At 42.7% G+C, this 20,786-nt stretch overlaps 1 protein-coding gene and 1 long non-coding RNA gene across 4 annotated transcripts in view; one reads left to right on the top strand and one right to left on the bottom strand.

Annotated features, from left to right (window-relative positions):
- The window catches only part of LOC125463674 (dynein axonemal heavy chain 9-like), a 453,254-nt gene that overhangs the window by 302,709 nt on the left and 129,759 nt on the right, over nt 1-20,786 (top strand). For all 3 annotated transcript variants that reach the window (XM_059653804.1, XM_059653803.1, XM_059653805.1), the window contains 3 exons: nt 6,035-6,157; nt 11,880-12,084; nt 20,181-20,345. In XM_059653804.1, the coding sequence (XP_059509787.1) occupies nt 6,035-6,157; nt 11,880-12,084; nt 20,181-20,345 (493 nt within the window). The remainder of the gene's footprint in view (nt 1-6,034; nt 6,158-11,879; nt 12,085-20,180; nt 20,346-20,786) is intronic.
- Nucleotides 1-20,786, bottom strand: part of LOC132210876 (uncharacterized) — a 35,490-nt gene that overhangs the window by 2,450 nt on the left and 12,254 nt on the right. The window contains exon 2 of the long non-coding RNA XR_009447081.1: nt 1,447-1,560. This is a non-coding gene — a long non-coding RNA (uncharacterized LOC132210876). The remainder of the gene's footprint in view (nt 1-1,446; nt 1,561-20,786) is intronic.

The following is a 20,786-nucleotide window of genomic DNA, read 5'->3' as shown; positions in this document are numbered from 1 at the left end:
AAAAATGTTGCCCTCAAGGTTCTTTTAAACCTTACTGCCTTCAACTTAAACCTATGCCGTCTCATTTTGTATCAGAGATAATGGGAACTGCAGATGCTGGAGAATCCAAGATAATAAAATGTGAGGCTGGATGAACACAGCAGGCCAAGCAGCATCTCAGGAGCACAAAAGCTGACGTTTCGGGCCTAGACCCTTCATCAGAGAGGGGGATGGGGAGAGGGAACTGGAATAAATAGGGAGAGAGGGTGAGGCGGACCGAAGATGGAGAGAAAAGAAGATAGGTGGAGAGAGTATAGGTGGGGAGGTAGGGAGGGGATAGGTCAGTCCAGGGAAGACGGACAGGTCAAGGAGGTGGGATGAGGTTAGTAGGTAGGAGATGGGGGTGCGGCTTGGGGTGGGAGGAAGAACAGGTTAGGGAGGCAGAGACAGGTTGGACTGGTTTGGGGATGCAGAGGGGAAGAGCTGGGCTGGTTGTGTGGTGCAGTGGCGGGAGGGGACGAAGTGGGCTGGTTTAGGGATGCGGTGGGGGAAGGGGAGATTTTGAAGCTCGAGAAGTCCACATTGATACCATTAGACTGCAGGGTTCCCAAGCGGAATATGAGTTGCTGTTCCTGCAACCTTCGGGTGGCATCATTGTGGCACTGCAGGAGGCCCATGATGGACATGCCATCTAAGGAATGGGAGGGGGACTGGAAATGGTTTGCGACTGGGAGGTGCAGTTGTTTGTTGCGAACCGAGTGGAGGTGTTCTGCAAAGCGGTCCCCAAGCCTCCGCTTGGTTTCCCCAATGTAGAGGAAGCCACACCAGGTACAGTGGATGCAGTATACCACATTGGCAGATGTGCAGGTGAACCTCTGCTTAATGTGGAATGTCATCTTGGGGCCTGGGATAGGAGTGAGGGAGGAGGTGTGGGGGCAAGTGTAGCATTTCCTGCGGTTGCAGGGGAAGGTGCTGGGTGTGGTGGGGTTGGAGGGCAGTGTGGAGCGAACAAGGGAGTCACGGAGAGAGTGGTCTCTCCGGAAAGCAGACAGGGGTGGGGATGGAAAAATGTCTTGGGTGGTGGGGTCGGATTGTAGATGGCGGAAGTGTCGGAGGATAATGCGTTGTATCCGGAGGTTGGTAGGGTGGTGTGTGAGAACGAGGGGGATCCTCTTTGGGCGGTTGCGGCGGGGGCGGGGTTTGAGGGATGTGTTGCGGGAAATGCGGGAGACGCGGTCAAGGGCGTTCTCGATCACTGTGGGTGGCACTATATCCACAAGCATTCGCTCCCGCCACCACCGACGCTCCGTAGCAGCAGTGTGTACTATCTACAAGATGCACTGCAGAAATTCACCAAAGATCTTCAGCTAGCACCTTCCAAACCCATGACCGCTTCCAACTGGAAGGATTCGGGCACCAAATATATGGGAACACCGCCACCTCCAGGTTCCCCTCCAAGCAACTCACCATTCTGACTCGCCTTTACTTCTTTGTCGCTGGTCAAAATACTGGAATTCCCTCCCTAATGGCATGGTAGGTCAACCTGCAGCAGGTGGACTGCAGCAGTTCAAGAAGGCAGCACTGCATGGAAAACAGAATAAATTACTGACAGTGTTGCGTAAATGGTAAAACACTTAATTATTTAATATTAAACGGGTAATACTAAAACTGAAACTGCATCAAAAGTTCATCTTGCCCTCTCTGTAGCCTTCACCCTTTCTGCTCCTCTGGTCGCCGCCATCCAACATTGTCCCTGGGGCCCTAGAAACTCACTGTTTTCCTGCAGCCACCAGCACCATCACTCCCGCGTCCACCATCTCTGAGCTGGAGATTGTCATGCTGCGCAGGTCCCACACCATCTCCAATGCTGGACACTGACATCGATGGGCCCTACTCTGAGTTGACTGACAGGGTCCTGGCTCATCTTCCGATGCGGCCACCCGAGATGTAACGGGGTTGGAAATGCACGGGGCCTCCTGCTGGAGGAGGCCGCAGGCAACTAAGACAAACATACCAAATTATCAAGCTGAAAAGAGGGCGAAAAAGCCATGTGGATGTGGCAGAATCCACCACATAAGCCAAGAGCGGCCCATGTCTCGCGCAGGTGGCAAACACTACCGACTCCACTGCCGCCATCTTGGAATTAAAGAGGCAACCTGGATAAAGCTGAAGCTGCAACACCAGCTTTGTCTGAATTTAGCTTGAAATACCATCTTGGCCAATGAGGTGATATTGTGAAGAACAGCTGTCAAAAGAATCGCAGAAAGGCTGGTTAAGTTGTTTGTGAGTGTTCATTTAGGGGTTACATACTATTACGGAGGGATAACACTTCGCTTAATAACCTCTCCAACACCAACCAGCTCAATGGCAGTAAGACAAGTCATTGCTGTGTATTTTAAGTGCTCATTAAAGCCCAGTTCAACTGTCATTGTTCACATGTTGAGATTGACTAGTGATGTCTGAAGAGGGCTTTTGAAACACATCAGAAAATTTCTTTTGTCAAGATTTCCCAAACACTTCAGCGACATTTATTCTCAACATTCTCTCAGCCTTTCAATTTTTTTTTAAAAGTGACTGGTGCACTGCTTTTCCTGTTGGATGCCTTGTACTTAATTTAACGGAACCAGTTGTGTCTTTTAAAAATGATTTAACAGCTGATTTAGTCAACTAGAATCCCTATGAATTTAATTCCTCCATCTGCAATAATTTTCATTCCTTCATGCAACTTTTCTGTACCAGGTGTAAGGAGGTGATTTTTGATTTCTTCAGAATGCCAAGCTGGATAGAAAGGTATGAGGTCTGGATTTGCCCTTGTATCATCCACAGAAGATTGTTGTCTTCAAAATAATCCTTACTCATGACTATATTTATGTGCTAATATCAACTTTGTCACTTTTTTTTAATACTTCAGACTCTGGTCTGTCTTCCACTCATTCTGATTATGAGGGCTGAGCACATGCTCTGTAAACTTTCTCCTCTTAAGTGCTACTCTCCACTACCTTCACTGCCATAGAGAGGTCAGTCCACATTTTGATATTGTCCATCTGTCAAAATGGGTCTTCATTATGCAGGGTTCCAGATGCTGTGCTTTGCTTAAAATCTTTTGTTTTCAAGCATTCCCCTCCTGTTTACCTCAGATGTTAAAACATTCTGTAGTACTTTAAATCAACATAAGAATATTTTAATAAATATGATTGAATGTCCTGGAGATCAGAAATCAGACAACACCAGGTCATAGTCCAACAGGTTTATTTGAGAATACAAGCTTTTGGAGCCTTACTCCTCCTTCAGGTGTTAGAGAGATAGTATTAGACACAAAATTTGTAAGTAAAGATCAAAGGGTCACACTACTTGATATTAAACAAACCTACGATGCTGTTAAATCTTCAATGAGTTAGAAAGTTTTAATTGACTAATATGTATATGTAAATCCCCAAATTCTTTACAAGTCACTGTCCTGAGAGAACTAAAGTTTTTAACTCTTCTTTTCAAAAGAAGAGGTGGCATTTTAGGTCACACAATGCATATCCACACCTAACTCTTCCTCCTTTGTGGCTCATCAATCATTCCGTCAGTGATACAGTTGTTGAAACCATTTTGGAATGCTGATCATGCCTCATTATTTTTAATTATTAGGAGGTGTTACATGGCAAGATGAGCATGTAGCCTATTTTCTCCCCAGAAGTTTCAAACTATCAGTCCAGCTAAGAAAAACTAATGATTTTGCATTTGAACACCTTTCACTCTTCTGTTACTCTGCCTATTCATAGAACATAGAACATAGAACAGTACAGCATAGAACAGGCCCTTCAGCCCACGATGTTGTGCCGACCACTGATCCTCATGTATGCACCCTCAAATTTCTGTGACCATATGCATGTCCAGCAGTCTCTTAAATGTCCCCAATGACCTTGCTTCCACAACTGCTGCTGGCAACGCATTCCATGCTCTCACAACTCTCTGTGCAAAGAACCTGCCTCTGACATCCCCTCTATACTTTCCTCCAACCAGCTTAAAACTATGACCGCTCGTGCTAGCCATTTCTGCCCTGGGAAATAGTCTCTGGCTATCAACTCTATCTATGCCTCTCATTATCTTGTCTACCTCAATTAGGTCCCCTCTCCTCCTCCTTTTCTCCAATGAAAAGAGACCGAGCTCAGTCAACCTCTCTTCATAAGATAAGCCCTCCAGTCCAGGCAGCATCCTGGTAAACCTCCTCTGAACCCTCTCCAAAGCATCCACATCTTTCCTATAATAGGGCGCCCAGAACTGGACGCAGTATTCCAAGTGCGGTCTAACCAAAGTTTTATAGAGCTGCAACAAGATCTCACGACTCTTAAACTCAATCCCCCTGTTAATGAAAGTCAAAACACCATATGCTTTCTTAACAACCCTGTCCACTTGGGTGGCCAACTGTTGCCAGTTTCTGTTAGTGAGTAGAGATGAATGAGGTGTGCTCTAATCAATGTTGTGTAAGGTAATGGCTCTGAAAGAGCTTGCAATCTTCTGATATTGTATGGTTTTTGTTGGAGAAAAAGCAGCCTAGCATGATGTCAATGGATGTGTCATGTCTGGCTTCTAATGGTCTTTATAACTATGCCTCACAGGCAATATAACTTGTACCGATTGCAGTTGTGCAGTAAACTATATCTTTGGGAGTAAACCAAATGCCGCCTCTCCAAGTCTTTATCCTCCACCACTGCTAATTAAATTAGCCCTTTCAGTTAACATAGGAAGGCAAACTGAGGACTCCTGTGGTCTAACGTTAGTATCTAATGGGTTGGAAGTCCTGAGTTCAAGTCTAACCTGCTCTTAGGGATGCCATAACACATCTGAACAGATTGATTGATAATTTCTTCAGAGACATAATTACAGGGCTCTTGTGGTGTAGTGGTGGCGTCCCTGCCTCTAGTCCTGCCTGCTCTAGAGGTGTGCAGTAATGTGTCTGAACAGGTTGATTAATAGTATTTTTAGGAAGGGGAATTGGAGGGCTGTTGTGTTGCAGCTGTACTGTCCATAGATGTTAGGTTAGCAGGCCTAAGTTCATATCCTTCTTGCTCCATACATGTCATCTCTGAACAGATTGATGGAGAGAGTATCTAGGAAGGGGAATTGGGTGGCAACATTCATCCCAACCAGAACCCTCACAATGGTCGGCACTGCAACATACAAACAGCATAGAGCCTTGGAAAGACATAGGAATTTGTCTATGTTTGATACAGAAAAACTATTTTCCATGTTGAGGAATCTAGACCATAATAATAGGATATTATCATTAGAGTTAGACCACTTAGACTTGAAATCAAGATACAACCTTTTCTTGGAAATAGCCTTTGCAATCTAGAGCTCTGTCCCTCAAAAAGCTTTAGACGTTCAGTGAATTAATATTTTTAGATTAGCCATTGGGAAAGTACTGGTAAGTATTTCTTTCTAATTCCCAACCCCACACATTGAGCATTTGCGTTATGAGTTACAAGTCTATCCACTGGCATTCAAACATTTGTTTTATAAACTGACCTTTAAAGGAATGATTCAAATAAAATGTAAGTCATCTTGTATAAAATAAAATCGTACAAACTGGAACACTTAGCTCTTAATTTAATAGAAATGAAGCAAATACGTATTATAGAGTACATCGCTGTGAACAGCTAGATTCTAACTCCTCAGTTGCTGCTGCACTGTTTTCACTTGTAATTTAGAATTTGAGCAGGTTTTGTGTGTTCTGTCAGTGACAAAAGAATTGACATTTGCGGCGCACTTACTGCAAAGGTCAGAGACTGCATCAGTTGTCCAGCTTGGCTGTTTGTGCGAGTAATTCTGCTTTAAATCACTCATTTTGAAATCACTCATTGAGCTGTTTCTGAGGATAATGTTAAGACGATTTTAGTTTTGAAAGGCCTCCTGGCAAAGGCAGTTATCTGTTTCCAACAATAATGACTACACGGTGAATCTGTGTTCGCACATTAATGAATCATTGTACATAACAATAACAATCATGGTAAATGAAGAAGAATATGAGACAGTTGAATGTATTTCTTTTTCATTTTATTTTCAGGTACTTAGACATTATGGAGAATGCTCTTGGGGCAGGTGAAGCAGTGCTAATTGAAAATTTGGAAGAATCAGTTGATCCTGTGCTAGCTCCTTTATTAGGTCGAGAAACCATTAAAAAGGGCAGGTAAGAAAATGAGACAAACACATTTGAGAATTTTCATTACTGTTTGTAGTCATTTCTGGGGAATACCTGAGGTCTTAATCAGGAGAGATTTTCTTTCAGAACTCAGCCCAATCTATTCTAAGCCCATTGTGGCATAGGACTCGATGACTAATGTTGTGCAATTTCAGCTTCTTTTTTTTTTCTGAAGAGGTTGTTGATGCTGCTAAAGCCAGCATTTGTTGTCCATACTTGATTTCTCTTGAGCTAAGTGGCCCAGTGGTCAATTCCTACAGCAGCTAGGAGTCAATCATATTGCAGTATTGCAGACTGGAGGGCTTGTCTTACGAGGAGAGGTTGACTGAGCTCGGACTTTTCTCTCTGGAGAGAAGGAGGAAGAGAGGTGATTGAGGTGTACAAGGTAATGAGAGGCATGGATAGAGTCAATAGCCAGAGACTTTTCCCCAGGGCAAGATTGACTGCCACGAGGGGCCATAGTTTTAAGGTGTTAGGAGGAAGGTATAGAGGAGATGTCAGAGGGAGGTTCTTCACCCAGGCAGTTGTGAGCGCATGGAATACTTTGCCAGTGGTAGTCATGGAAGCGGAGTCATTAGTGACATTTAAGCGACTGCTGGACGTGCACATGGACAGCAGTGAATTGAGGGGAACGTAGGTTAGGTTATTTTGTTTTTGGATTAGATTATTCCACGGCACAACATCGTGGGCCGAAGGGCCTGTACTGTGCTGTGCTTTTCTATGTTCTATGTTCTATGCAGTGGGTGTGGAGTCACGCAGGATAGGCCACACCAGGTAAAGTTGGCAGATTTCCTGCTCTAAAGAGCATTGGTGAACTTTTTTTAAACAGCAATAACTTCTTGGTCACCATTATTGATGTCAAATTCAAATTCCAGATATATTATTTCTAATCACATCACTAATAGTTCCTGAAATCGGATTCTTTTGTGACAAAACTGTAAACGTATCAAATTCAATTAGCCTTGGGGGTCTGGTAACTGAGGTAATGGTCAAACATAATTTTCTGAATGCTGTCAGCATAGAATGTGCAAAAACCCAACCAGAAAATAAAACCAGGTAGCCTTTCAAGCAGCCCGTGGTACCAGATACATTATACTGTGAGACTCAAAGCCCAAAAGTGTTATGTACTGCTGTGACACCATTGGTCACAGACAGGACCCACTATTTTATAAGTGAATGAGCTGCATCCCCAAGTTAGAATCCCAGGGCTGGATTTGCATTTGCAATAGCATGGTGCACATTCCAAATCTATTCCCATAAGGTGTCACTGGAACCTGAACACAATGCAGTTCTTAGGAAAGCCAGATTCGAGGCACTGAGCTCAGAACCTGAGCTTCCAGTTACCTGCCACTTCAGCAATGCTTCAGTGTTCGCTCGCCAACAACTCTGGGTCAGGCTCGCTGCAGAGCACCAGCGAAGCTGAAGGAACAGCGCCACATTTTCTGCTTAGGAACCCTACAGCCTTCAGTTCCCAATGTCAAGCTCAACAATTTTAGAGCCTGAGTACTTTCTCCCAACTCCTTACCTGAACCCTCATATGCCAGTGATAATGGGAACTGCAGATGCTGGAGAATCCAAGATAACAAAGTGTGGAGCTGGATGAACACAGCAGGCCAAGCAGCATCTCGAGCACAAAAGCTGACATTTCGGGCCTAGACCCTTCATCAGAGCATCATATGCCAGGCCTTGTTATCACATTGGCTGCTAGCAAAACCCATCCATTTTCAGCTATTATTGGCCCCCATGAGGAGCGATTGCTTCCGTCAGGCTTTATCCATTTATCCATTCCATTGTCTGTCCATCCATTGTTCTCTCTGTCTCTGGACTCCATCTCCACCTACCGTTCACTCCATTACCTTCCCCGTCCCCGCCCCAACTTCAGCATATATACCAACATTTTGCTCACTACAGTCAGTTCTGAAGAGGGGTCACTGTATCCGAAACGTTAACTCTGCTTTCTCTTCGCAGATGCTACCAAACCTGCTGAGTTTTCCCAGTGTTTTCTGTTCTTGTTTTAGTCAGATTCCTCCACAACAAAGGCTTCCACTTAGTGAAATGTGCAGCCACTCTGTCACCGATGTGCACTTGTTTCCTGAGTGGCTGTGGTGCTTCTTTTATCCGTCAAGACCCACCTGTACCTCTGTAACCAAGGAAAGTGATGGCCCAGACAGTGGCCCCTGGCCAAGCACTAAGATCCTGTATAGACTGTTGGTGGAGGTATTTGCTGATATCTTCAATCCTCCTGCTCCTACAATCTGAAATCCCCACCTGCTTCAAGAAGCCCACCATTATCCCAGTACCCAAGAAAACACATGCAGTGTGCCCTAATGCCGACCTTCCCGTGTCTCTGACTTCAAGTGCTTGAGAGGCTGGTCATGGCCCACATCAACTCGACTATTCCAAGCTGCCTCAATCCCCGACAGTTTGCCTATCAGCATAAGTTTCACAATGGATGCTGTGTTCCTAGGCCTGCACTCATCCCAGGCTGTTGACTACAGCTCCACCTTCAACACCATTATCCACTCTAGACTGATCTCAAAATGCCATGACCTTGGTCTCTGCCCTGCCCTCTGCAACTGGATCCTCAGCTTTCTGACCCACAGGCCGCAATCAGTGAAGATAGGTAACTGCACCCCCTCAACCAATAACACTCAACACAGGAGCCCCCCAAGGATGCGTCCTCAGCCCCCTACTGTATTCCCTGCACGTCTTTGACTGTGTTGCCAAATTCTGAACAAACACCATCTATGAGTTCACTGAAGACACCACCATAGTGGGACAGATATCTAACAACGACAAGTCAAAATACAGAAGGGAGATAGGGGGCTTCGTGACATGGTAAAATGAAATGAAAACAACCTATCTTTCAACTTCAGCAAAACTAAAGAACTAATCATTGACTTCAGAAAGAAAGGAGGAGGACATGACCCATTGACATCAGGAGAACCAAGGTTGAGAGACTGAAGAGCATCAAGTTCCTCGGAGTGACAATAACCAATGCCCTGTCCTGGATTTCCCAGGTAAATGCAGCAGCAAGAAAGTGCAACAGCGTCTCTTCTTCCTCAGGTGGCTCAGGAAATTTGGCATGTCCGTAAGGTCCCTCACCAAATTCTCCAGATGCACCATTAAAAGCATACTGTCCAGGTACATAATGAGCTGGTACAGCGACTGCTCTGCCCAGGGTCGTAAGAAACTACAGAAGGTAGTGAGTACAGCCCAGACCATCACATAAGTCAACCTTCCAACCTTGGACTCTATTTGCATGGTTCACTGCTGCAGAAAGGCAGTCAACATCATCAAAGACCCATCACACCCTGGTAATGATCTCTTACAACCTCTTCCATCAGGCAGAAGATACAGAAACCTGGACACATGCACAAACAGGTTTAGGAACAGCTGCTTTCTCGCCGTTATCAGACTGTTGAATGGACTTTAGCCTCAAATAATGTGACCTGTATCCCTCTAAGTCTTTTTCATCTGTACATCCTTTGCTTGCTGCTATCTGCCCGGACCATTCGTAAATAAAGCTTTTCACTGTATTTTGGTACACATAATAAATCAATCAATCCATCAATATCCAAACCCCATGTATACTTGGATGAAGGAGGGAGGGAGGTGCATTAAAGGTTATCGTTTGAAGAAGTGACTCCTGGCACTTGCGCATCTTCCAGACATGAGTACGAGACACGCTCCAGGAGGGCCATCTAATAACATGAGCTTGCAATGAACAGTCTATTGACATGTTGAAAAAGTCACTCTATTGCCTTGAGTGGTCAGGCGATTTATGCAATATGAGCTAGCCAGAATGTCTCTTGTTGTAACTGTCATTTCCTATCAATGTTGAAATCCTTTGAAGGGTGTGCTGTGAAGTATATTAATGCAGTGGGGATGAACTGGTTCTGTTAATACTTTGGTGAGAGTTATCATATCTGCAGTTTATTGTATTCATTGACAACTAAGTGAAACTCAGTTACCATCAATTTTAGTTGTTTGTTGCAATAAAAACCTTAAAATCTGAAATCTTGTTATGAGATCACAGATTTTCTAGGAATTTCAAGTTTTTTGTTTAACGTGATTGATCTCCACAATCTCTGCACCATCAGCCACACAGCACTCAATGTTTTGAGTCTCACTGCGTATAAGACCTGCACGGCTGTCTTCTGTCAGAAGTGCTGCACATCTATTGAAGATGTTGGCCACTTTATACTACCCATAGATCTCCGGCATTAGAAAGATGCAGCAAATAATTGGCAGGAGTTTCCCTCTCATTCTTTATTGAAAAATATGACGTTGCTGGCAACTTTATATGCTCATCTCCCCAATCCAATCACAGTGGCTCCTTCGCAATATCCAGTGCTGTCTCCTACACGTGTGTCAGGATTGTGCACATCCACATCATCAACCTCCGTTCTCCGTACAAGACATCCCATGACTGTTTGTCAGACCTTTTCTGAAGAATGAGGAGACAATGATTTTATGAGTCAGTTGTCCACCCTTATTCTTCCCAGCATGATGTTAGCATGAGTTGTTGAGTTCCTCGATGATGTCTCCTCCTCACTTACAACCCATATGACTCGTGGGTGACTCGTGCCTCAGTGATGGAACCAGCCACCTGCAGTAACAAGGTACACAAAACTCTGGATATTCAGTCTACTCACTCTCTCAAAGTCAGTGACCTGTCACTTAGTGTTGCTTGCTTCTCAACTTTCAGACCTTAAATTACAGGAAATATTTTTTGATACTGTTCAGACTTCCATCACCAACTCTGCTCAGGTCTTGTTTTTAATCTCTGGACTGATTTCTTCCATCAGCTCTCCACCACTGCTTCAGTTAAAGTTTCAAGAGAGGCATTTGAGAACTTTGGAGCTGCCCTCGAATGCTTGCCTGACACCACTGCTGGCTCTCTGAATTCCTCGTATCAATCTCCTCAGTGAATGGTAAACCCAAACAAGGGTGCCACTTGCCTTTTGAAGTGGCCTTGTCCCATGGAAACATTCCAGGATGTTCCTAGCTGTGAATGTGCCAAAGGGCCATAGAGTCGTACAGCAGGGAAACAGACCTTTTGGTCCAACTCGTCCATGTAGATCAGGATTCCCCAAACTAAACTAGTCCCATTTGCCTATGTTTGGCCAATATTCCTCTAAACCTTTCCTATTCATGTACCTGACCAAATGTCTTTTAACTGTTATAATTGTGTCAGTCTCCACCACAGTCCTCTGGCAACCTATTCCACAAATAAACCACCCTCTGTGTAACACCCCTTGGACCACTCGCTTTTAGTAGCCATGCAAGATTGTCGGGGAGAAAGTTCCCGAAGGGACAGTGATAGATCTCCAAGTCAGTGTGGCAAGTGGGCTGTGAACTTGCAACTTCTGATGTTGCCATCTATCTGTGACCCTTTTCCTTCTAGATGGTAGTGGTTGTGGATTTGAAAAAACATTATCGAAAGAACTTTGGTCATTTTCAGGAGTGTAATGTTTTAAATGTCATTTGAACCCTTACAATCTTACCATCATGTTTCTTCTTGGATACTAGCACAATATGAAGCTCAGACCCCGAAGCATTTTGTAAGTCATGGACCTCGTCTCAAATTGAAAATGCTGTCTCTCATGTCAAATAACATTGTCCATCTTTCAGGTTATTTCAGTGATATGAAATGCGATTGTGCTGATATTTGTCAAACTAAATGGCTATCTTCTTTAACCTACAGATATATTAAAATTGGAGACAAGGAGTGTGAGTATAATTCCAGCTTCCGACTCATTCTTCATACTAAGTTGGCAAACCCTCATTACCAGCCTGAGATGCAAGCCCAGTGCACACTCATTAACTTTACTGTCACAAGAGATGGCTTGGAAGATCAACTTCTGGCTGCTGTTGTCAGTATGGAGAGACCAGACTTGGAAGAATTGAAGGTATACTAATGTAAATTCACTGTTTATCTAAGAACTTCATAGCACAAACTTAATTTCATTGTTGGAAACGTACATCTATTACGACATTGATTTATCAGGCGCAGAATTTTGCAAAAGAAACTCCATCGACTCTTGTGTCTGCACTACCTCTTTTACAAAGTTGTCCAGTTGTTCTATTTCCATGCTGTTTCTCCATAGCTGTACAACCTTTCTCTTTTCAGATGCAGAGTCTGTGACGTTGATAATATTGATGGTATTTTGCAATGACAAATGTCAAAATGAGCTGAATGCTTGCTGAGTATAATAACAGAACTACCACAATGCCACTGGTCTGAATCAGATGAAAATGCTATAATTCTTTACCTAATACCCAGGCTGAAATGTGGTTTTGACTATTTTGATGACTGCTTCATTTGAAAATGACAGGTAAGAGAAGATTGGTTGGTCTGTCAAAGCTGCCACTCACTCCTGAGAACCTAAAGAGCAAGATGAAACACTTCCTATTCACTTCCTCTACTCAATGACACTATCCCTTTCTCCTCCTAACCACTGCCAATGTGTAGCCGTGCAATCTCTTGAGAAGAAGTAAAATGAACTGTATAAGATAAACAGGGCTATAAAAGGGGGAAATCTCAGGACTTTCAATCAATGAGAATCCATCCACTTAATATCATATGTCAAAGGTAAATACATTACTTAAGGCAATTTGAATTGCACTTTTCCCCTAATGAACACTGGATCATCAAGTAATCTTTCCTACCTCCATGTTTCTCAAAGGTAACTTTTGAAATGCTGATAGCAAGCAATTTGGGATGCAAATTAACACAGTGCTTCCCTTAATAGCATTCTGATGAGGCTACTAAAGTTTCAGGAATGTAACCCTTGATGCTTCGAAATTAAGTGATAACATACCTGCTTCTTAATTGTTATATTATTTGTCATTAACAGTCAAATATGATTAGTTAGCATAGTAAGTCAACATATTCTCTTTATCAACCTAATAGGATTTTCGCATGCCCAGTTTACAGTTTCCAACTTTTATGCAGCAATTTAATGTTTAATTATTCTAGTTTGCAGACATAAATTAGGTACAGTTAACATTGCATTGTTTAGAGATTGGGGTCAACAGAGTGCCATCAGTGTCCTCTGCCACTGGCCTTCTGATGTAACCTCACATCTGAACTGAAAAATTATTAATTGATTGATGTATTGTCATGTTTTCATAAAGTACAGTGGAAAAACTTTGTGTGTGAGCGGTACAAGCAGATCAGAGTAATCAAGACCATACAGATCATAGGGTTAGGAAAAAAAACTCAGACAGTTTGAGGCATGCAGGTTACGCTGCACAGGATGTGCATGAAGCAAGATCAACATTATCAAAACCTACATTATTTGAAGTTAGAGTGTCCATTCATCAGCCTAATGGGATCAAGCTTGAGATCTGTGATTATCATGGACTGAGTAACTGAAATAAATAGCATGGTGCTGCTGTCTGCTGTAGAACTCCTAATTTAAAGTCAAATCATTCAATGAGCTTTTTTTACTGAATAGCTGAAGTTCCCTTTCCCCTCTCATGTCCTTATTTTCACAGTATTTTGAACATCTCGGAGAAATCTGGCTCTTCTAGAGACACTGTTCTAGAGGAGGCTTACAACTGTCTATCCACTTGTCTTGCCCAAGTAGCCACTGATTGTTTATGAGCCATATCCTTTTTACAGCAACATCTACAAACCTCAGTTATACAGCTCATTTCCAAGAGGGAAATGTCTCAAGTGCTCCACGGGAAATTTATGAAACAAAAAATGACCACCTGTAAAGTAAAGAGTTCATGTCTCAGCATTTGTATCAGAAGCAAAGTCAATGACTTTGGGGTCACATAATGATGAAAAGATTGGAGAGGAGGAGCAACAGCATAGACCTGAACTGTACTGAACTGTTATGTATAGAGTTAACACAGAATAAATGAACAATGCTTTAACAAAGATCCAAGAGTATAACTATCTATCTTAGAGCTGTCCACCATAAACATCTTCCAGGACTTTATATGACACAGTACTCTGGGACACATTAAGAATCATATTGGAACAGATGCTCAATAGCTTGATGAAATGATTAGACTTTGAGGAGCTTCTTAAATGAGATTATGTGAAAGAGAGACACAGAAGCCAAGGGGATAGTGGGGGAATTCTAGAGGTGAACGTCCTGGAACTTGAAGTCACAACTACCAATGATGGAACAGTTACAGTCCAAAAATTCCCAACTTGCCACAAGTGGAGGTAGAGAAGAAGAACAGAAATCATGGTAAAGCTGAACTTACAAGGATAGCGAGAGATATGATGTTAACTTGAAAAGGAGAATAATTTTTTTTATACTGGGGGCAGACCAGCAATCAATATACATCAGCAAACACAAGGATAACAATGAATAAGGTTTGGTGTGAGTTAGGATGTACGTTGCAGAGTTTCAATGCATTCAAGTTTATGTAGAAGAGCAGATATGAGACTGGCTAGGACAGCGTTAGAGTAGCTGAGATTAAATATAATATTAATATATGTCATTGTTTCAGCAGCAGGTGAGCTGAGGCAGGTATGTGTTGCATTATTCTTTTAAGAGCTGCTTTGCTTTACCGTCTGGGTATGCTAATGAGCTGAGAATTGGGATGAAACTGTACAACCGTGTACATTCTGGCAGAAGAATGCTAGAGTCAGGGTGCATACAGAGTTTTCTGCAAGTGCAAGTTGCAAGTCTGAGCTGCGAAATAAGCATGTATGAGATTTCCAAGTATTCATTACCAAAACCACGAGTAAGAAGTTGCAGTGATAATAGGAACTGCTGATGCTGGAGAATCTGACATAACAAGGTGTAGAGCTGGATGAACACAGCAGGCCAAACAGCATCAGAGGAGCAGGAAAGCTGACGTTTCGGGTCGAGACTTTCTGAAGAAGGATCCGGACCCAAAACGTCAGCTTTCCAGCCCCTCTGATGCTGTTTGGCCTGCTGTGTTCATCCAGCTCTACACCTTTTTATGTAAGAAGTTATAGTGATAGCGCTGTTGATTTTTATTGAGAAATGAAGGTAGTGATGCAAGCTTGAAAACCACAGGAATAGGCCTCAGGCGCGACTTGAAGAGGAGAAGTTACATTTACACTGGCATCCCAGAAAAGAATCACTGCAAAAACAGTGTTTATTTAATTTCTGAAGCTGTTCAGACAGTTGGTTCCAAATTGGGCTGTAGGACTTTTGAGACTGAAGACCAGATAAGCAAGCAGTAAGGATAAAGAAAGCCATTGGAAATGGGGGACCGGGGAGGGGACATTTTACATGCCCCTACCAGACATTTTCATGCCCCTATTATAATAGGGGCACAAAATATTTATCAAGTGACTATAGCTCACCGCCTTCTCATCTAGCCTTAAGCTTACACCTATGTAAAGTGCAAAGTGTGCAACCAGTGCCATATTTAAATGGGTCATTTTCAGTCAATTATATACAAGCCTCATGTTCTGCATATTACACTACAATACGACTTGTGTGGGCAGCGCATTTTCTGGGTAAATTTGAATAGGAAGACACATCAGACTAGGTGTGCTTTATATGTATTTGGTGCATCCTGGCCTTTCGTCCAATGCCAACTGCGCCCTCAACCCAGAATGCACCCACCCGTCCATCCCTCTCCCCACCCACAATTCCCAGGCATTTCCTATCGTGGCAGCCATGACACTTTTGTTGTGTGCTTCATGATGATGTTGTGGCAGTGCCCATTCAGCTGGTGGAGCCAGGAGAGATGAAGCTGCCCGAAGATCTGTTTGACCTGCAGCTCCTAAAACTGGAACCTTCTCCAACACAGTGGGGAAGACCTGTTGTCTGACAATTTATCCAGCCTGCCTGCCTGCAGTGTGGCATGGCCACAAGGTGAGTTTGTTTCAGTCATGCCAGCTCCTGAACAATATCCCTTTAGAGAAGGCCAAGCACCCCTTCCACAACCATAAGATGCAACCTGTAGTCTCAACTTTTGTGACAGACACCTTAATTACAGGCAGGGACACTGATGTATGCTTTCCCCACGCCTATCCAGGCCCACTGAAATCAGTTGTAATGTGCAGACTATCCATCCTGATAAGCCACTTAGCATAGTGCAACACCCATTAAGGTGATTGAATGCTATTCAACTGCTTAAGGATGGAACAATAAAATCTCGGGTCGGTGAGCCATTAAAATCCAATCACTGCATATGTTTTTGTCTCTGCATTGAGTAAGATTATTGGACTGTTTTATAATGGTAATGATACATCTAAATTGCTCTTTCCTTGCACTTTCTTTTGGAAGTCTGCTCTTACAGTGTATGACAATTTAGCTCCAAACCCTTTCAAGTGCATGCTTGAAAACTGTGGTCAATATTTCATATCTTTTGCTTCTGGGGGTAGTGGAAGTTTTCTTTTCAAGAATATTCCATAGAACCTTGTTCAGAATCTTGATCAGCTTCAAGCAAAGGTTCACAAATCTGACATTTCAGAGCTTCATAGAGATCTTCATTTCATAGAATCTCCATGGTGTGGAAACAGGCCCTTTTGGCCCGGCAAATCCGTACTGACCCTCAGAGCATACTCCCAGACCCACTCTGCTGTAACCCATCTAATCTACACATCCCTGAACACTACAGGCAATTTAGCATGGTCAACCCACCTAGCCTGCACATCTTTTGGACTGTGGGAGGAAACTGGAGAACCCGGAGGAAACCCACACAGACAGTAGTTAATAATTTATTATTCTGTTACGTTTTCTAATAGAGTTGTTATTCCATTTTCTTCTTTTTGTATTTTAACTGTAATGTATGAATAAAGTGTGTTTTGCTTCAAATTTGTTAGTTTGACCAGTCAAATTGCATCTGGAATGCAACAACTGGTACTTACCTCTTAAAGAAGAAAATGTTAGGGTCTGACGATCTTCTGAATATTTTGAGCGGGTTTAGTCTAGCTCATAACAATACCTTGTCACTGTCACATTCTATTGTGATGCTGGGCTTGAACTTTAATCTGAAAGCTGAACTGTTTCAATGGTAATCCAAAGGCTGAGAAACCAGGCTCTGTAGTGCTAGGAGTTTGGATGCTGCCACTTTTATTTTCATTGGAAACACTTCACCCATTCACTTCAATTGCAACCTGTTCTGAACTCCAACTCGTTGGGGGTTTGAGCAAACATGCACTGGAAGTGATGTGACGTTAGTCAGTGGTAGATATAGAATTGATGTAGGCTGGGCCACTTTGAATCTCACCACTCTAGTTAGCACCCTCGTGTAAAGCAGTTTAACTGAAGATGTATTCAAAAATATCTTGTCTGCATCTGTGTTATTGTAAAGGATGTGGTATTATGAACTGTAAGGCCATCAGACTGTAAGATATAGGAGCAGATTTGGACCATTCAGCCAATCGAGACTTCTGCGCCATTTGATCATGGCTGATATGTTTCTCGACCCCATTGTCCTGCCTTTTCCCCATAACCCTTGATCCCATTACCAATCAAAAACTTGTCTATCACCGTCTAAAATGCACTCAATGACTTGGCCTCCACAGCCTTCCGTGCCAATGAGTTCTACAGTTTTGCCACCCTCAGTAAATATCCAGTCATACTCTTTCCAAGTCTTGATTGCTGGTGTTATTCATTCAGATTATTGTGCAGCATCTCTCTATAGACCCCCAAAGGGATGAGGACTTTGCATCAGATAACCTCATTGTCTGTTCTCTGAGATGTTGTACCCTCTTCATCTCAAAATCTTCCTTCAGTAATTCCAAACTTTATTATAAGCAACCTTTGGGGTTGCAAGCAATGGCATACTTCTTTGATAAGCTTTAAACGATGATTTCACATGACCCCCTGCTGAGGCATGCAGCCACTCAACGGTGTTCTATGTTAAGCTGCTTGGCAAAACCACTAGAAGCAGCAGGCAGCATGAAGTCAATATTTGAACACAAACAGGCCAATCAACTTAATCTCTGTTTCTAGTTTTGGGTACTGTCCCATTTTGTCCTCATAAACTCTCCAAAAAGAAACATTTAACAACAACCATGAATATGTGCTTGGGCGTTACATTCATTCAGATAAGTCTGGCGTTTCCTTTCACAGAAAAGATCAAATCTCAGATCTTCCCAATTACGAAGGATTAGTTTCAGATTGTTTGGCTGAGCCTTTTCATTTAGATCCCACATGGTGATGAACATGAAGAGATGTAGATCTAATGTATGATTTGTGTAGTTACTTCAGGAAGATTGTCTCAACTGTGACCATCACAGCATCTCCACCAACTTGCCATCACGAGCACCCCATTCCTAGAAGAGTTAAAATCTACAAACAGTTGGGAAATGTCCAGAATGACGGGCAATACCTGATTTTAGAGAATGCATCTGAAATTAGGTTACAGCAGATTTTGAAGGTACTTGAGAAAACATCAGGGAATACAGAAACATAAATCTCTAAAAGTGGCAACACCAGTTGATTAGGCCCGAAAGAGTGAAAGTGATGTACAAGGGTTCATTTGTAAGAAAATACAATTGAAAGGCAGTTTTAAGGTTAACATTTTTATAAAACCTGGGTGGTATCATATTTGGAGTGTTGTGTGCATTCCTTAAATTAACTTAAAGGAGAAAGGACAGAATAAATTTGCAAGGATGTGACCAGAATTCGGAGAATTCATAAACTGTTTGAAAAGATTGAGGGAGACACAGTTTAGAATTAATGTAGTGCTGTAATCCACCTCCTGTCAGTTACCCAATCGTGAGGAAAGAGCCCAATCCCATTCACAAATTTAATGCTGGGATCCACGCGAGAAGTAGCTGGAAGTGCTGTATCTGGGGACAGCGGCGTGTCTGCTCTCCATTGCCAGCAGCTCTGCTGGGAGTGGTGGCCACTGCTGGATCTACAAAGACCCCTGATAAAGAGGTGCTCATACCCAAAGGAGTCTCACTGTGGCAAGGCTGGCAAGCCAGAGCAAGGGGCCTCGGGCCTGGATTGCTGAGCCGGCATGGGAAAGTGGACTATGACATTGAGAAAGGATTGCCCCCTGGACCCAGTCTTCAGCAAGTTTGACTGGCTTTCCACATGACAGTGGGATGAGGCAGTACAAAATGGGAATTCATTTATTAAATGCCTCACTTGTGGGCCTCATATGCCTGCTCCATTCTGTGAATATTGGCAGAGGGCATAGGTCAGGTGGTGAGTGGCAGTATGCACCCAGTAGATTTTGCGTGTTCCCTCCAATCTTCAAATCCAGCAGCGTTGAGAGTAGAATTTAGTCCCCCTGTCGCTTTCTCTAAAGAAAAGGGAATACCGTGATGAGCCCTTTAAAAAATTATAAAGGGCTTGACAGGGAAATTGTAGGGAAACTGTTTCCATGTGGCACAACAAAAAGGGAATCATACTGAAAGAAAGCCACAAACAGATGAAGTAAAGATTTGCAATAATTTCTTTGCACAGAGAGCTGCTGTCTTCCAGTGCCATGATCACTGGGGGAAATGCTTAAGAATGGTTCATTAAGAAGATGCTTTATTTGTGGAGGGGAAGGAGGCAGTGTGAAAAAGAAGCATGTGAAGTGGAGCAAGTTCCCCTACAGAATAAAATGCAACACGGTCTGGTTGGATGTAACAACTTGTGTCAGTGACATAGATCCAAGTAGAACTCCCCTCGTATCTCCTTACTTGAGAAGTTAATCATTCCCATATTCTGTGGTGGCTTGTCACTTGTACTTCATTCAGTCTTGGAACAGATGTAGCTCGTGTAGTCTTTTCCTCCCCAAAGTATTGTCCCATTCCATTGAAGATTTGAGCAATATATTATTAACCCCATTTTAATTAGCAAAGTGATAAAAAAGAATCTGCAGTTTGTAATTGCTCTGATGTTCTAATTAGGTCACAGGAGTGATGTTAGAATGAAATCACCAAACGCACATTCTGTAGAGCAGACAGTAACCTCATTTTTGCCGTCATTTGTAATTTTAATTGACTGAGGCTTTCATAAAAGGCTTGTCTCCTTGTAACTTTTGCTCTTGTGTTGCAGGTGATGTTCTTAAAATATTATTGAAATCTCTGTGGTATTTCCCTTTGCAGTCCAACCTCACAAAGCAGCAGAATGGCTTCAAAATCACCTTGAAAACCTTGGAGGACAACTTGCTTTCCCGCCTCTCCTCTGCTTCTGGAAACTTCCTCGGAGACACAGCCTTGGTAGAAAATCTGGAGACCACTAAGAGGACAGCAGCTGAGATTGAAGAGAAGGTGAGCCCAAATCAGGCCACAGAGTGAATGCCAGACACAATGCCTTCAGACAAAATTAGAAGTGATTTATAATGAAAAAGGGAACATATTAATTCTCAGTCTGTTGGAAAAACTTGTTGAATACTGCAAACAATTTAGTAGGAACTTAATTAAAAGCTTTAAATTTGCCTTACCTTCTGCCAAGGCTAGCTATCTATATTCTTACCTTAGAGTTCTAAGAGTTCAGTCTATGTGGATTAGGAATGTGTGAATATAATTGGAGTCCTTACTGAATATTTTTTAAAAACATACCTGGCCTACTTAATTTCTAACTCACAATGTCCTTTGTAGTAATCATAAAGCAGCCAGTTCGCATTAGAGAGGTAATGTTCTCTAAATTTGTTACATAATGTGCAGTCTTTTGATTGTGAATTTACACATGATTTTTTTAAAACTTCCATA

Source organism: Stegostoma tigrinum, chromosome 22 (genome assembly GCF_030684315.1).
Source record: "Stegostoma tigrinum isolate sSteTig4 chromosome 22, sSteTig4.hap1, whole genome shotgun sequence".
Taxonomy (NCBI): Eukaryota; Metazoa; Chordata; class Chondrichthyes; order Orectolobiformes; family Stegostomatidae; genus Stegostoma; species Stegostoma tigrinum.
This window is presented reverse-complemented; position numbering and strand designations above follow the sequence as displayed.